This window comes from Loa loa (genome assembly GCF_000183805.2).
Source record: "Loa loa unplaced genomic scaffold supercont3.186, whole genome shotgun sequence".
NCBI classification, from domain to species: domain Eukaryota; kingdom Metazoa; phylum Nematoda; class Chromadorea; order Rhabditida; family Onchocercidae; genus Loa; species Loa loa.
In genome coordinates, this window is record NW_018108366.1 from 119,432 (window position 1) to 122,562 (window position 3,131).

The following is a 3,131-nucleotide window of genomic DNA, read 5'->3' on the forward strand; positions in this document are numbered from 1 at the left end:
CATATTCATTATCATATTATATTCATTTGAATTGAATTTAATTGAAATCATATTCATTATCATATTATATTCATTTGAATTGAATTTGATTGAAATCATATTCATTATCATATTATATTCATTTGAATTGAATTTGATTGAAATCATATTCATTATCATATTACATTCATTTGAATTGAATTTGGTTGAAATTATATCGTTTGAATTCGTTTGAATTCATTCGCTTAAATATTCGTTTCAATTCAATAGTACGTATTAACAACTGATAACAATCCAATATTAAGCATAATAATTCATAGTTTAGTCTAACCGATTTAGTTGATCTTACCTAACGGCATAATTAAGTCTAATTGACTTATTTTAACTTTACCAGACCTCATGATTAAATTCAATCAATTTATTTAATTTGATAGTCCGGTTTAATTGACTTATTTTGGCTTTAATTAAATTCATAGTTTGAGTTCAATTGACTTAATTAATTCCAATTCAATGTTAAAATTACAAAGGTATTTATCAAAGGTTCTATTTTTTTTTTTTAAACATGAAAAACAAAAAAACACCTGTTTCAACTTTAGATAAAGTTGATGAAGCAATAAAGTTTGTACATCAGATGTATTTCTTCGTCCGAATAAAATTTCATCATCGATTAAACCATAATCATCTTCTTTCGTTCTACTACTTGTTTCCGTTTCTGTATCCGTTATTGCTTCACCACAACTGTATACCGTACCAGGTCGTGACATCATTAGAAACCATGGAAGCCATTCCAGTAATATCCGTCGAACCTTAAAATTGCATTTTTCATTTCCTTTTCGTTCTTTTTTTTTTTTCAAATTAAATATTGAATAATAGCAAAATATTGATTGATTGATATATTGGTCAATTGACTGATTGATTGATTGATTGTTTCGACTATTTCCAAAGAAATGAAAAGTGAGAAAAAAAAAAAAGAAAATATAATAGAATACAAGTGGCGTCATAATGTGACTTTCAGGTGTCCGAAAATGCAAATTAAGACGATAACGGTGAAAACAACAGATGCTGATACAACCAACATACAGCATGAGAAAAATACACCTAAATAATGAATGAGTAAATAATGTTGGTGACAAAAAAAAAGAAAAAAAAATGACAAAACAAATGAATCGGAAAATTTCAATCAATTTTTTCAACATCGTTTTTTTTTTTTTTCAAATTTTCATAAGACATTTGGGAGAAATTAAACGAACCAATTAATGGTACAGCTTCGCTTGTTGATGGTGTCATTTCAGCAACCATACTCAAAAAGAATACGATTGATAGTAAAATTGTAATTTCTGTAAATTATACAAAAGAAAAAAAAAGCAAAAATTTTTTTTTTAATACAAATTAATTTTTTAATATTTTTCACTAATTTACAAGTTTATGTTGATGCTTTTCATCAAATTTCAAAAATTTCCTAAAATTTTAATTTGAAATTTTAAATTGTCAAAAATTTTATTTGAATATATATATATTTGTGACAAAAAAAAAAAAAAGATGATTTGATAAAATTATGAGAGATCAAACCTAATGTAATCTTTTCGCCAGCATCTGGTGGTAATGTAAAGCCAAGTACAGTCATTAATGAAATTAGCAAGCTTGGTATTAATAAATTGAAACCTTAAAAAAAGCAGTTGAAAGTTTTGTTTAGAATTTTAAAAGTTCATTTCAATTTTTTTTTTCCATCAATATATTTTCTTAATCTGGAAAACTTTAAAATGATCTAGTAACTAGAGTAAGATCGAATTTCAATTTGTTAAAATATTCTAATCAAAACTGATTTTTAACGAAATGATGCTAGAAGAAGTTTTAAAAAGGAATGAAAAATTCAAAAAATTAAAAAAATAAAAAATCTAAAAATTTATTGTCAATGTTATGAATTAGAAATTAAAAACTGAATTAATAAATAAATATTATGGATCAGCCATACTTTTAAAAAAGAATGAAAATTTTGTTAAAAATTTTAAAAAATTATTTTGAATTTTTTTATTATTCCATTTTCTGAGTTCGAAAAACTTGAAAAAAACCCAGCTAATCATATATAAATTTAGTACTCATTTTTTTTTTTAAACATAGCTGTAGATAAAATTCATTAATTAGTAAATAAACTGTAATATTATGTGTCGCATTTTAATTAAGCATGGAAATAAGCATAATTCATTAATTAGCAAACAAACCATAATATAATGTCCGACGACGGATATGCATATAAAATGTAATTGTTGGATATGGTTCTGGACAGCATACGAAACGTTTAACATTACGTACGGCAGGTGTTGCAATCAAATCCCACTCACCGTTCAAAACATAATCACTGATATCCATTTGATGTGCTAAAGTATTTGAAAATAAATTGATAAACAAAAAGGATAGCACAAAGATCACAAAGATCACAAAGGTTTAAAGCACAAAGATCACGAAGATCACAAGGATCACATAGGTGCAAGTACAAAGATCACAAGGATTACAAAGGCACAAGTACAAAGATTATAACGAGTTATCAGTATATTACTTCATTTACTGTTGATATAGCTATAAAGAGAAAAAGAAAATAAAAATGTCTGAAAAACTTTTACCTTTTGTGGATTAATCATTTAACAATTTTAACTTTTGTTGGTTAATCGTTTAATAATTAATCGTTTGACAATTAATCATTTAATAATTAATTGATCATTTAACAATTTTGTCTTTCAAACATTCATGACAATTCTTTTAGTAAGATTTCTCTAAGTATATTAGTTAAAATGATTGAACCAATGAAATCTTGCTTGAATAGTATGAAAAAAAAAATCTAAATTATTGACATGAACAATTTCATCGTGTAGTTCAATTAATTAATCAATTAATTAAAGCACTTACTTGAATTGCTATCATCAGCATCAATTTGCAAATCAATTGCAAATCCATTATGTGTCCATGAACCAAACTATAAATAGTCTTATTTAGCAGCATATACGTTTTTGTAATCATATATTAATACTTAATGATGTATAAATTAATTTGTTATAAAATTCATAACTTAAAATGCTACCTTTCGTCAGGTAAATGATAATGATACCCTATAGCTACTATCAATCTTAGCTTCCTCTCTTCTTTTTTTTTTTTATTTC

The 3,131-nt window shown here is 24.8% G+C and overlaps 1 protein-coding gene across 1 annotated transcript; it reads right to left on the reverse strand.

Annotated features, from left to right (window-relative positions):
* Positions 1-449: 449 nt before the first annotated feature.
* LOAG_13997 (hypothetical protein) lies at positions 450-2,947 on the reverse strand (the record flags this gene model as incomplete). Its single annotated transcript, XM_020448749.1, has 7 exons — positions 450-470; positions 561-785; positions 989-1,077; positions 1,230-1,316; positions 1,549-1,641; positions 2,199-2,354; positions 2,881-2,947. Coding segments are annotated over 7 exons (738 nt in total), but the record flags the coding sequence as incomplete, so codon positions are not given.
* Positions 2,948-3,131: the final 184 nt, after the last annotated feature.